Source organism: Micromys minutus (assembly GCF_963924665.1).
Source record: "Micromys minutus genome assembly, chromosome: 2".
In the NCBI taxonomy this organism is placed as follows: Eukaryota; Metazoa; Chordata; class Mammalia; order Rodentia; family Muridae; genus Micromys; species Micromys minutus.
The window spans coordinates 85,378,765-85,391,163 of record NC_137971.1 but is presented as its reverse complement, the minus strand read 5'-3'; the positions used below and the strand labels follow the sequence as shown (position 1 = coordinate 85,391,163).

Here is a 12,399-nt window from a genome sequence, read left to right as displayed (position 1 = left end):
GGAGAAAACAAATTCTCACAAGATGTCCCCTGACCTCCATTCCCCACACTATCGCTCGCGTGTATCCATGTACAAATAAATAATGCAACAAAATAATAATCCGTGCATTATCCCCAATAACTTCAGAATTCACTGACTTAAACTAGTCACAAAGATATCACCAGTGTGACTTAAACTGGCTGGGAGAAGACAAAACGACTACAGAGATGATAAAAAATTAAGTTATCCCCAAGAAGCCCTGGTGGCCGAACAGGCCCCGCCCAAAGAATTCGTCACCAGAGGTCCCGCCCACAAGGGCGTGGTTTCGCCTCACCGCCAGGCCCGCCCCGGCGCGGGCCTGTGAGGAACCCAGTTTGGACTACTTAGCAACAGATACCGCGTTCCCGAAGGCGCTCGGTCACCTCCGGCTGGGACAAGGACAACCTCGAGACTTATCAGCCTTTCCAAAGAAGGCTACCCCAGAGCCGCCAGGCGGAGCTCACGTAGAACACGCCCTTCTGGTAGTGCTTCCGGGACAGGGGGCGGGGCCTCCGGAAGTGGCCTGTCGCGGTCTGAAGCTCGTTGTTTCAGCGGCCGACAGGAAAGAAGCTGGAGCCTAGGCAGCTCCGCTGGGTGTGAGGTGTGGTAACCTCTGCAAGGCTGGAAGCCGGGACTACGGGCTGCAGAGCGGCGGAGTGAGAAGCGCCTGCTTTCAGAGCTCGCCATGTCGCGGGGCTCCATCGAGATTCCCCTCCGGGATACTGACGAGGTGGGTGCCGAGTGTGGAGCGGGGGGGAGGGCTATGAACTTGGACGATCCCAGCGCCGACTTGGCTCCGCTTGGTTTTTTGAGGGGAGAGCCGCAGTCGAGCTTCTCGGCCCAGGCTCCATTCAGCCGATCACCTTTCTAGCTGCAGGGACTTCGGGAAAGTTCCCCTGCAGCCTGCTTTTTGTTGACAGTCGGCTGTCTTCCGGGGCGCAGGGGTGTGAGCACCGAGTAAACCTCACGGATTACAGAGGGGGCTCGATGCTCCCTGAGCTACCTGCTACTCCAACTTGGGATTTTTTTTTCCCTCCTTATCTCCTTATCCTGGGGATCTGAGAGGTGGCTCTTAATGCCTTGGAAGAAAAGTCTGTCAAGGCACACTGTTAACACTCTCTCGACGAGATACGGGGCTAGAGATTTAGCCGCTCCTGTGTGCTGGTGGCGACGACCGACCCACTTTAATCCTTGGGTGGCGTGCGGTTTGTCTGAATAGAGCTCCAGCTTTGCTTTAGTCTTACTGGATTCTTCACACTTTTATTTTAGATCGAGATAGAATTCATTTCTAAAATCTGGTGGTCTTGGGTATATTCCAGAATATTTTTCTTCTAGTTTCTGGTGCCCATATTTTAGGCATGTATGTGGCACACGATACTGCCTCCGTGATTTAAGTGTACGTTGGCATTAACTTTGCCTGACCCCTGGGATCGTGTTTCTCAAGATCTCAGACCTATGGCATCAGTGTTTCATTGGCTTATAGGTTATACAATGTTTCATTTTGGTTGTGAGTAAGCCAGTCATTGGGAAATTTAAAGTTTTAGCTATGTGAAGACGACGAGCGGGATTTGTCTGCTGCTTTTCTATGCTTTTGACCAAACCAGACTACAACCTATTTGCCGTGTTTCCTAAATAGAAACATGTATTGGTTCACCCCACTGAAAGTGAGGACATAGCCTTTGTGTATGGGCACTGATGAAACTGTGAAGTTAAAAAGGAAGCAAAACGTTTATTCTGTGTTTTAGGTCATTGAACTTGACTTCGATCAGTTACCGGAGGGAGATGAAGTTATCAGTATTTTGAAGCAGGAGCACACACAACTGCACATATGGATTGCTTTGGCGGTCAGTATTCCTATAGCAGATTTTTCTGTCGACTGGAAAAATATGTGATATTGGTTTTCAAGTCCAGTGATAGTCCATGATTAAGTCAGTTGTGCATGATTAAGTCATCTGTATGAAAATTAATTATGCCTGGCATGGTAGCAGCAGAGGCAGGTCGATCTCTGAGTTTAAAGTCAGCCTGGTCTATTTCCAGGACAGTGAGGGCTACGTATGCGCGCACACGCGCTCTCTCTCTCTCTCTCTCTCTCTCTCTCTCTCTCACACACACACACACACACACACACACACACACACACACACACAATGATTATATTATTATTTATGGAACAATAAGAGCAGTTACCTAACTACAACTCTACTGGTAAATTATTGTCTGTTGATAAAGGCGCAAGATTCATCTAGGGTAAATAGTTCCCTATATTGAGGTTTTAATTACTTAGTGGTAATTCATTGAAGCTTAGCTTAGTCAGAATAAATGTTGCTTTCCATAACATTTCTTCTAAAACATTCTGGAAGGTGATTAGGGTCCAAGCTAATGCATAAAGAGGTCTTTTCTCAGTGAAATTTATCATGGCATCACGTTTTTGTCATGTTTGTTCCTGCCTCCACAATATGAATGCTACTAGAAATTCTCAGCAAATCCAGTCTGGGAGCCTATAACTTTAGACTCTCTACTTCCTAGCACCATGTTTCCTTTCATGAGAATTAGTAAGATAAACTATACTCATTATTCCTAAACTGGTTCGCCACAAGTTGTGTTCATATAAAGATACATTGTATGCCACATGTATTACCTTGATGATCAGAAAAATAGGAATTGGGCTGGAGAGATGGCTCTATGGTTAAGAGCACTGACTGCTCTTCCACAGGTCCTACATTCAAATCCCAACAACCACATGGTGGCTCACAACCATCTGTAATGAGATCTGATGCCCTCTTCTGGTGTGTGACGACAGTTACAGTGTACTTATATATAATAAATAAATCTTTTTTTTAAAAAGAAACAATATATATGTGCACACAAATATTTTTAAATAAATAGGAATTTGGAATTGGGCACATTTTCTGCTCAAATATACTATGGATTGAATCTAGGTCCTTGAACATGCTGAGCAAACAACTCATCTACTAAGCTGTATCCCAAGCCTTGGTTTTACCTTTTATTATGAGGCAGAGTCTCACCAAGTTCTCCAGACTGGCCTTGACCTTTATTTAGTCTTCCTACTCAGCCTTCTAGGATTCATTTAAAAAAAAAAAAAAACATATAATTGTTAGTACACATTGTACATATTAATGGATTTCTCTGAGACATTTCTCTATATGCATGTATTGTGTGTTGGTCATATCCACTTTCCTAACCCCCATACCTGCTATAATCCATCTACTTTGAGCGGTATTTGTTTTTCTTTTCTCAATTTCAGCTCACATTAAAAAAAAAATCTATACCATGCTTAGAGTTTTGTATATGTCCATTGTTCCATTCCTTTTCCCAAAACTGACATGTTCATTCTTTATGGCTAGATAAAACTCTCTCACATGTATAGTATGTGATGTGGTAGTCCTACTTTTTACACTGTGAGGAACTTCCCTACTGATTTTCCTCATCCTTGCCAACACTTGTTATTGTTGCTGTTATTGGTGATAGCCATTTTTACTAGGGCAAGGTAGAATCTCAACTTTTTTTAATTTGGGGGGTTTTTTTTGGAATTTTTTGTTTTTAAAGATTTATTCATATTTTATGTATATGAGTGCTTTGCTTGTTTGTATTCTTGTATGCCACATGCATGCCTGATGCCTTCAGGGTATTGGACCCCCTGGAGCTAGAGATATAGACAGTTGTTAGATGCCATTCAGGTGCTGGGAACCAAACCCCATCCTTGCTGCTCTTAACTGCTAAGCCACCATCTTTCTATCCTCTGGTTTATTTGTTGTTTGAAACAGAATTTCATGTAGCCCAGGCTGGCCTCAAACTAGCTATTTGTCAGAGGCTAGCCTTGAACTCTTGATCTTCCTGCCTTCACCTCCCAAGTGGTAGGAGGTTTATGCCTCCATTCCCAGTTTACAGGGTACTTTTCATGCACACTTGCCTAATGACTAAAGATACTGACATTTTTTATGGACTTAGTAGTTTGTACTTAGCCTTTTGGGAAGCATCTGTCATGTCATTGGCCTGTTTGTTGATCGCCTTGTTTGTTTGTGTGTGTGTGTTGGATCGTTTGTTTTTGAGTTTTTCATGTAGTCTAGAGATGGATTATTCTGTAAGTGGTCTCCTACACTCTATTGACTCCTTTGCTCTGCAGACACTTAGTTTATTGTAGTTCTGTGTGTCTGTTTTCTGAAATATCTACTCTAAGAGAGTCTTCCCAGTTGGGTGCAGTGGCATATTTCTAAAAGCCACCATTTCAGAGTCTGAGGCAGGGGGAGTGCAAGTTTGAAGCTAGTCTAGGTTCCATATTGAAACTGTTTCCAAACCCCCCCCCCCCAAAAAAAAAAAACTTCCATTCACATGTGGTTATACAAAAAGTATTTCTATTAACAGACTTTGCCATTTGGGCTAGAACAGTCAACTTTTCCTATCAAACCATTGATCCTGTTACTAATTAGTAGAATTGGTATTAGTGGTGGAATAAACTGATAAAGCTTTGTATATTGGGCTACTCTTGGAGAAACTGTAGTCTCGGGTTTAAAGAAGACCTTGTTCAAGTTCCAACATGACTGTTGTTTGTCCTTAAACAATACTCTAATTTCTGAGGCGGTTTCCTCAAAACTGTGAAGATGTTAGTACTCACTTTATTAGGTTGTTATAAGGATCAGAGAAAATATGTGTAGCTCCTAACATGGTATGTGGCCTATAGTCAGTATTCTATTATCTATGAAACATATGCCTAGGAAAGTTAATAATCTGTCCCAAAGTCACTGATAAGTTTTGGTAAAGGCAAACCCAGAGCCCGAGTGAGTTTTGTTGTTTTTGAGACAGGGTCTCTTGTAGCATGCTAGGATTCTATTTATTCTCTGTTGTGGGGGTTAGTATATATGCTATATGCATCTGTTTGTATGTTGCCCTTGTGTATACATGTGGAGGCCAGAGGCCAACATTAGCTACCCATTTTTTTTCTTGGAGATAGGGTCTCAAGCCCTGTCTGGCCTGGAACTTACTATGTAGACCAGGCTGGCCTCAAACTCATAGAGATCCATCTGTTCCTTTCATGTTCTTTCTCAGCCTTTCTGTTTCCAGCCAGCACTAGTCTACACTACTTGCATTTTTGCTGTTTAGCGTTTTCTAGATCCTTACAGAAGTGGAATTACACCGTGTATATTCTTATGGTAGACAGGCTTCTTTAAGCATAATTAATTTGAGATTTATTTTGTAACTACTGTCAATAGTTCACCTCTTTGCATCACAGAAATACATCACAGCTGTTTTATTGATTCACTTGTTAACTTTGCTTCCTGTTTTTGCTGTTACAAATAAAGGTTCTATAAGCATTTGTGTTGTTTGTGTGTAGACACATGTTTAGTGTTTTCATTTCATCCTTTGCTAAAGCTGGAGTACTACAAGCAAGGGAAAACAGAAGAGTTTGTAAAGCTGCTGGAGGCAGCACGGATAGATGGCAATTTGGATTATCGAGACCACGAGAAGGACCAGATGACTTGCTTGGATACATTGGCAGCCTACTATGTGCAACAGGCTCGGAAAGAAAAGAACAAAGACAATAAGAAGGACCTTATTACTCAGGCAACGCTGTTATATACAATGGCTGATAAGATTATTATGTATGATCAGGTAAATCAAATTTGTTACAATTTACAAGGGCTCAGAATACTACATGAAAGCAAAATATGTGTACAGCAGATTCTTTGTGAAAGAGTTTTTACTAAAATAATTGTTGATACAGTCAAAAAGAAGAATTTATTGAAATTAGAATTGCATTAGTCCTTAAACTGTTGGGCAAATTTAGTGTATATGTACATGTTGAGTCCATAACCCCAGTATCAAGGGTGAATTTCAAGCAGGTTTTAAGGATTGTGACCTTTGTCTTGTTGCTGTTTTAGGTACAGACTTGCATTGCAGGGGAAGCTTCTCGTTTGTACTTAAAGATTCTTACTGGTAGCCAGCTACTCTGGTCACTCACAGAGGAGTGCTGAGCTTCTACCTTCTGTGGTTGGTATTTGTCTCTAGTCTTAGTAGAGTCTGTACATTACAGAACCATTTGTTGGGAAGAGCCTGCTTCTGCCTGCTCGAGGGTGACAAAATGGATCAAGCTGACGCACAGTTTCATTTTGTACTTAACCAGTCTCCAAACAATATTCCAGCCCTTCTTGGTGAGTGACCTTAGATTCTTAGATTCTGGTTGGTCGTCATTGACAGGGTGTGTTGGGGGGCTGGTATGTATAGTGTATAAATGTATATTATAATATGTATAAATGTAATAAACTAGTATGTGCGTATATGTCTGTATGGAGAGTCCTGGTTAATTTTTTTTTTTTTTTTTTTTTATCAACTTGATTGAAGGTAGAGTGAAGTGGGAAAAGGAACTTCTGTCAGATTACCTGTAGGCAAGTCTGCAGAGCATTTTCTTGATTGATAATTGATAAAAGAGGGTCTAGCCCACTAGAACAGTGCCTCCCCTGGGGAGACAGTTTTGGGTGGTATAAAAAAAGCAAGCTGAGCAAGTCAGAAGGAGCAAGCCAGGAAGCAGCATTCCTCTGTGGCATCTGCTTCAGTTTCTGCCTCCAGGTTTCTGCTTGAGTTCCTTCCCTGACTTGCCTTTATGATTGACTAAACTGTAAGTTAAAATATGTCCTTTCCTCCCAAAGTTGTTATATTCCCAGTGTTTATCACAGCAATCAGAAGCTAAGTGGAATAAGTTTGCTTCCAATGAATCAACAAATAATCTCTCTTTGTAAAACAATTACAAGATAGTTATTTATTTTGTTGTTTTACATAAAGACTTTTAGGACTAAACTATTGCACTACCTATGGAAAACACATTTTAATATGACAATTCACTGTTTTCTAGTATTTCTCACTGAGATATAAATTAGTGTCAAATATAATAAATTTGTGTTCTTTAATCAACAATGGTGTTTCTTTAAATAACACAGGGAAAGCTTGTATCTCATTCAACAAGAAGGATTACAGAGGGGCTCTCGCTTACTATAAAAAAGCATTGCGCACTAACCCAGGATGTCCAGGTAGGAGAATTTTTAATTCTAAGCTGTTTATGATCCAACTTAAAATGTTGAAAACTGGTTTTAAAAAGATACTTTAGGAATAATAAAATGACATGATCTAGGTTATTTTGTCCTGGGGTTGGGGAAATGGTTCAGTGGATAAAATGCTTACTGCCCCAGAGTGAGGCCTGGAATTTGGATTCCCTGCTCTTACTGAAGTCAGGCAAATGTGATAGCCCTCTGTAATCCCAGCACTCAGAAGGCAGAGATGGGAGGCCTACATAAGCCAGCTAGCCACACTCACCAGAATTAGTGAGCTCTGGTTTGGTTGAGACTCTGCATGGATAAATAAGGTGAAAAAGAATGGAGGGAGACACCCAATATCAACCTTGCCCTACTGCAGCCCCCCCCCCATTATCTTTCCTTGGTGTTTATTTGATGCCGATCATATTATATTTTTGACCTGTGTTACTTTTCTTCCCAAATATTTTTCATTTAGTATATTTTCATTGTATATCAACTATGTGCCAGGTACTATAAAAGGTTGAGAACTTGAAGTAAATCTGGCTATAAAAAGCATTGAGGGTTACTTACAAAGGGTGGCCAGGGAAATTTACCAGGGATATAAAGTGCTAGAATAACCAAAGGTCATGCAGACATATGGGAGAGTGTCATCCTGGAGAAGGCACAACAGGTACAAAGGTCTTCAGAAAACTGTTTGGCAAATTTTCGAAATACCTTAGAGGAGTGTATCTAGAACAGAAATGGATGGAAGGTCGTAAGAAATGAGATCAAAGATTAAAAGCTCAATGCTTTTCATGTTGAGCACCTGAGTTTATATTAGATACTTCAAGCATGTGACAGAAATGGGAACCCTTGGAGGGCTTTGGGCAGAGGATGTATGATCTGACTTGAACTTAAGAGTACTATTGAAGGGCTGGAGGGAAGGGTCAGCAGTTAGGAGCACTGGCTGCTCTTCCAGAGAACTAAATTCCCTACAACCAAATAGCAGTTTATTTGGAGGCCCTGACTCCCTCACACAGACACACATGCAGATAAAACAATGCACATAAAATGTTAAGAGAGAAAAACATTGTGTTAGAGTCTAGAGTAGGGCGTGAGTGCATAGGTAAGGGCAGAGGCAGTGTGAACTGGGGAGAAGGTTCTTGGAATCGTGCAGGTCACAGATGATTAAAGTTCACAATTGACGAGGTAATGGTGGGTGGTACATGTATGTGGTCATGGTCTAGTAATTTGGAAGGAGAGTCGATGTGATATGTGAAGCAAAAAGAGCAAGAATCAAAAGCTGAATAAATTTTAAGAGTGGAACTACATTTTACTACATTTGGAAAACAGTACAAGAGAAGCTTGTTTAGACATGAAAAGATTGAATACCTGTCTGAGGTACTGAAGGGAAGACTTATCTTAAGAGTTCATGAAAGAAGTCTGTGATGAACAGATTAACTTGAAAACCAATGTATTGACGGCACTAAAGCCAGGAGTGAGTGCATGAAGACAGGAGGGAAGTAAGTGTAGACAGGAAAGTGCCCTGGGACACTCTAGAGCAGTGGTCCTCAATCTTTCTAATAGTGCCACTCTTTAATACAGTTCCTCATGTTGTGATGACCCCAACCATAACATTATTTTTGTTGCTACTTCATAACTAATTTTGCTACTGTTAATGAATTGTAATTTAAATATCTGTGTTTTCTGATAGTCTTTGGTGACCCCTGGGAAAGGGTCGTCTGACTTCAAAGGGACCAGGACACAGGTTGAGAACAGCTGTTCTAAAGGAGAAAGGTTAGGAAAATGGAAGACTTGGAAAAGCAGCCTAAGGAGTAGCCAGAGATAAGGAAACAAAAAACAAAGAAGCAAGCCTCAAAGTAATGTCCTTGAAGCCAAATGTGAAACATTTTGCAAGGGTTATACACTCTGTCTCATATGGTTAGGCCAGTGAAACAGGCAGAATTGATGAGCAGAATACAAATCACTTGTGACCATGATTAGATAGTTTACTGGAGTGGTGAGCATAATATGTCACTAGAGTGGTTGCCAGAGGAAACAGAAGAAAGGAATTAGAGGCAGCACGTGCTTTATCAGTTGAGGAGTCTGTTGTCTGGAAGAACAGGAATGACAGTCAGAAAGGAAATGGAATCCAGAGACTTTTCTGTAAGATGGTAGAATGTTTGAATACAGCTGAGAATGGTCCAGAGAGGAAAATATTATAATGCAGGAAAAATGAGAGACGATGCTGTCATGGTGTCTTCAAATAGATGAGAGAGGATTCCATGACCACTGGAGTATAGCCTTAGGGAGGACATGTTTGTGTTCTGCTATGACCCTGAAGTGAGGTAGGTTATATGAGCATAGCTCAGAAATGAAGGACACCAGCTCTGTATTCAGACATAGACTGGAGATCTTGATACTCGGTTTGTGAGGGTTATTCATGCATGTACCAGAATGTATGCACTCACATTCGTGTGTGTACATACATATATACATAGTAATTTTTAAGTAGAAATGGAGCTAGTAGTGGTGGTTTGCTGCAGCAGGTGCTACAGATAAGAAAAATGCCATTATTATAGATGTTCTTTGTACCCATAAGAGGGGAGAAAGATTAGAATGACATAATCTAACTGCCAATGAAATCAAGTTTGTGATAGGCCGACAGGTCTTAAAGAGTCCAGACACTGGAAATTGAACTCTTAAAGTGTCCTAGATTGACACGACAAATGACTTGATTTTATTTATTTTTTAGCCGAAGTTCGTTTAGGAATGGGCCACTGCTTTGTCAAACTTAACAAACTGGAAAAGGCTCGACTAGCATTCAGCAGAGCCCTGGAACTCAACTCTAAATGTGTGGGAGCACTGGTTGGACTGGCTGTTCTAGAACTCAACAATAAAGAGGTATGGGAAGAAAGAGGACCTCTAGCTTCAGGTTTATCAGGCCTGCTGTCCCTTCTCTAGAACTCCTAGAATGAGTCATGCTTTAGCAATCTAGATTCTAGGTTACAGACAGGGAATGTGGTGTCTGGACTGAGGCACAATCCCAGAAGCAAACATTTCTGTGTTGTAGTCAGATGGAGAGAGCCTCACAGCTTAGGTAAGACGTCCCTGACATCTGCTTTAAGAGCAGCACACAGACCACACACACCCCTCAAAAATGTTTTTACAACTTTCTGAAGTTTAGAATCTCAGATGAGAGATTGTGGACCCATAGATGTGTCTAACATGTATCTGACAAAGTAACAAATCCACACTCCACAATTTAAACATTAACATTTTTATAGTTCACTAAACAAAGTGTCTCAGATCTTACACTTTACACCACAATGTTATCAGATTCAGTGATTTTCAATAACTCTATGTTGACACCTCCTTCATGTGTGACTTTCCCCTGTATCTGTCACCTTACAGTCATTAGATGGTTGCTGCTTGTTCCATTAGTCTTACAGAAAGGAAGCAAGAGGCTTCCCTGTAGGGCTTTTCCTCAGAAGTTCCAGCTAATGTGTAAAGGCAGTTACTGTCCTGCTTCTATATTTAATTGTTCAAAGGCTGCCAGTGTTTCTTTGTATCAGCATTGTTGACAGTTGAGCCTTGAGTTGTCTTTAGTAACTGTCCTCTTTGCTGAGTGTTTACCAGCCTCTCTAGACTTTACCATTAAGTAAATGCCAACATCATCTCCATAGCAGTAATGACAAAACCTGATGTGGTCCCCCGTGAGAATTTCTTCCTTAGGCCAATATCTAGAGGAGGAGAATAGATTATCTTGACTAGTTCCTCAAACATGATTTGTCACCTAGGAATGGAAAAAAGGAAGAGAATTTGCAGGAATCAAAATGTCTCAGATTACACAAACTCTGTTCTGAGGCCAGGCATGGTGAGGCATGGTTTTAATCCAACTCAGGAGACAAATACAGGCAGATCTGTGAGTCTGAGGCCAGTTTTGGTCTACATAGAGGGCTCCAGGCCAGAGCACATGGTAAGGCCATCTGTTATAAAGGAGGAATGGAAGGAGTGAAGCTGTGTTTCTTTAGCAAGGTTAAATGGCTGCCACACCATGAAGGCAGCTGAGGCAGGGCTGATAAGTAGACAACCTCAAGCCAGAACTGAATAAGAATAAGATAAGGAAAGTGGCACACACACACACACGCACACACACACACACACACAGAGTCTTAGTTAGGGTTTTACTGCTGTGAACAGACACTATGACCTTGGCAACTCTTGTAAGGACAGCATTTAATTGGGGCTGGCTTACAGGTTCAGTCCATTATCATCAAGGCAGGAGCATGGCGGTATCCAGGCAGGCATGGTACAGCTGGAGCTGAGAGTTCTACATCCTCATCTGAAGGCTGCTAGCAGAACACTGACTTCTAGACAACTAGGATGAGGGTCTTAAAGCCCATGTACACAGTGACACACCTATTCCAAAACGCCATACCTCCAAATAGTACCAACCCCCGGGCTAAGCATATTTGAACCATGACACACACAAAATCAAATACTGAAATGAAAATGGGAATTTCGTTACAAATGAATATTAAAAAATTGTAAGATAACTCATCAGTTAAGAGCACTTGCTGCTCTTGCAGAAGACCTGAATTGGACACCTACAGTGTATCACAGCTGTCTATAGCCACAGCTCCAGAGGATCTGATGCTTTTTCTGGTCTCCACAGTCACTGTACACACATGGCATACATGTATACAGGCAAAATGCTCATACATATCAATAAAAATAAGTCTTAGAAATAGTGTTCTATTTTTTGTTCTCAGAGTCAGCATAAGTTAAGACTGATACCAAGTACACTTTTGTTAAGGAAACTATTTTGTAACAATTTGATATTTCCTTATTTGTAACTTCATGTCATTTAGAAGAATGGCAGCTGGTCTTTACGGTGTTGAACTGTAGATATAGAACCTTATTTCTGGACAGTGCTGATTGATGTCACGTTGTTTTTTTTTAGGCTGATTCCATCAAAAATGGTGTGCAGCTTCTCTCCAGAGCCTACACTATTGATCCTAGCAACCCTATGGTACTGAACCATTTGGCAAACCACTTTTTCTTCAAGAAGGTAAAAATACTTTTATTTATGTATTTATTTTGAAATCTTTTTTTCTGAATATAGTCTGTACGTGATTTTTGTTTAACTTGGAAAGAAACCTGAAAATGTCATTTGATTTTGTTTTACTCCCAAATTCGAGCTTGTATTAGTTGCCTGAGAATGAGCACATTCATTCATTCACTCATTCATTCATTCATTCATTCACTAACTTGATAGGCATTGGCACTGCACTCCGTGCAGCCTGGGGTGGGAGCTGAGGAAACCTGCTCTCTGCACTCAAGTAAAGGCCTTTGC

At 41.1% G+C, this 12,399-nt stretch overlaps 1 protein-coding gene across 1 annotated transcript in view; it reads left to right on the top strand.

The window, feature by feature from the left end:
- Nucleotides 1–578: 578 nt before the first annotated feature.
- Nucleotides 579–12,399, top strand: part of CTR9 (CTR9 homolog, Paf1/RNA polymerase II complex component) — a 29,153-nt gene continuing 17,332 nt past the window's right edge. Inside the window, exons 1-7 of the mRNA XM_080912119.1 lie at nucleotides 579–748; nucleotides 1,764–1,862; nucleotides 5,407–5,646; nucleotides 6,068–6,185; nucleotides 6,969–7,058; nucleotides 9,796–9,944; nucleotides 12,007–12,114. Coding sequence (XP_080768245.1) covers nucleotides 704–748; nucleotides 1,764–1,862; nucleotides 5,407–5,646; nucleotides 6,068–6,185; nucleotides 6,969–7,058; nucleotides 9,796–9,944; nucleotides 12,007–12,114 — 849 coding nt within the window. The 5' untranslated portion in view covers nucleotides 579–703. The remainder of the gene's footprint in view (nucleotides 749–1,763; nucleotides 1,863–5,406; nucleotides 5,647–6,067; nucleotides 6,186–6,968; nucleotides 7,059–9,795; nucleotides 9,945–12,006; nucleotides 12,115–12,399) is intronic.